Consider the following 1,696-nt stretch of genomic DNA (forward strand, 5'->3'; position numbering starts at 1 on the left):
GCTGCCTTTTACTGCCTTTTTTTTACTCTTGTGTCGCATGATAATTTTAACCATGAACATTTTGGCATCCCAATTCATTTGTTTTGAGTTTCCCAACACAAGAGGAGTCCAACAGTATGTTAAGACCTCCGTACTGTTTTCCGTTCCATTGCTTATGTAGCGTTTTTTGTTCTGTCTCTCAGACGACTCCAACCCGAGCCTGTCTAAGGACATCAGCAGTGTGTTGTCTGCAGTCCCAGAGTGTTTGGACTCGGAAGGAGTTTTTCCCCTGGAGGATGAACTACGTATTGAGCCTCTCAGTCTGGATGGACTGAGCATGCTCAGTGACCCCGATATGGTCCTCCCTGACCCCTCGGTAGAGGACAGCTTTCGCAGCGACAGACTTTAAAGAGCCACATCATGCATGTATACATACAAGTCCGTGAACATGACGACTAAAGCACAGAACCTATAGCACTCAGACTTCTATAAGCATAAAAAAGATCTTTACATTTTCCCAAACGCAAAGCTCGCGCATAAACACTACACGTTGATGTAAAGTGAATCAGCACGCTTGCATGAGTCACCCAGACGCCGTCTCTCGCCGGCCGCCATTGCTCAGCATGCTCCATCTGCCTCCCAAGACACCTCCGTTCGTCGCTTAACAGATGTGCGAAGCCAATCAGGGCGCTTCACGCGCGCTTTGATTTGTAAAGACAATGAAACAAACAAACATGAACCTGTCGTGCATCTACTCCTTGTGCCGAGTGACAATCAGAACACAGAAGCCATAGCAATGCCAAACCGATGACTGGATCAGGCTGTTGCATTGCTGGTCTATTTCGAAGCCATGCAACCAAAAGAATGTGCTTGTTTTACACCTTGCTTTTTGGATGTTATTAGAAGGTCACAGCGGCTTTCGGTGACATTTCGATGGCAGCCCAAAGGATNACATCTACTCCTTGTGCCGAGTGACAATCAGAACACAGAAGCCATAGCAATGCCAAACCGATGACTGGATCAGGCTGTTGCATTGCTGGTCTATTTCGAAGCCATGCAACCAAAAGAATGTGCTTGTTTTACACCTTGCTTTTGGATGTTATTAGAAGGTCACAGCGGCTTTCGGTGACATTTCGATGGCAGCCCAAAGGATAGGGGCGGTCCTGAATGCGGAGACGGTGAGAAGACGATGATAATATGATGTGTTACGGAACAGAAGGAGTCGACAGCCGGCCTAATACCAGCCCATATTGATGCACCAAATGCTGTGATACGAGACACCAGCAGGATGGGTTGAGCTTTCCCCCCTCGCCACGCCACCAGAACTCTTTTTTTTCAGTACAGAAACAGAACATGTTCGGTATCCTGAACCGTCTGGTTCGTAGCAGACTAAATTAACCAGCAGTCTCTGGTGTCACTGCCTGAAGCTTGAAGCATGCCCTAAGCTAACCGCATGATAACGCTGTGGTTTTCTGACCAATCAGCGATCACTTTGCTGGCACGTGGGTGAGCCAAAGCCGCTCGTACACGCTCAGTCCGTCCTTCAGAATGTGGCCAGTCTCCCTTACTCAAGTGACAGAATTCAATGAATCACGCCTCTCCTCCTGCGCAGTCACGTACTATCGAAAGAGGAGTGTATATGATGTGTACAGAGCGTTATTTTGCATATTTTTTGTATAAAAAGAAAAAAGATAAAAGAGAGCTTTGCCACACACAC

The 1,696-nt window shown here is 47.2% G+C and overlaps 1 protein-coding gene across 1 annotated transcript in view; it reads left to right on the forward strand.

Moving 5' to 3' along the window:
* The window catches only part of LOC122357544 (CREB-regulated transcription coactivator 3-like), a 12,237-nt gene extending 11,314 nt beyond the window's left edge, over positions 1 to 923 (forward strand). The window contains 1 exon segment of the mRNA XM_043256944.1: positions 183 to 923. Within this exon segment, the coding sequence (XP_043112879.1) occupies positions 183 to 388 (206 nt within the window). The 3' untranslated portion in view covers positions 389 to 923.
* Positions 924 to 1,696: the final 773 nt, after the last annotated feature.

The sequence above is a fragment of the Puntigrus tetrazona genome, chromosome 14, assembly GCF_018831695.1.
Source record: "Puntigrus tetrazona isolate hp1 chromosome 14, ASM1883169v1, whole genome shotgun sequence".
In the NCBI taxonomy this organism is placed as follows: Eukaryota; Metazoa; Chordata; class Actinopteri; order Cypriniformes; family Cyprinidae; genus Puntigrus; species Puntigrus tetrazona.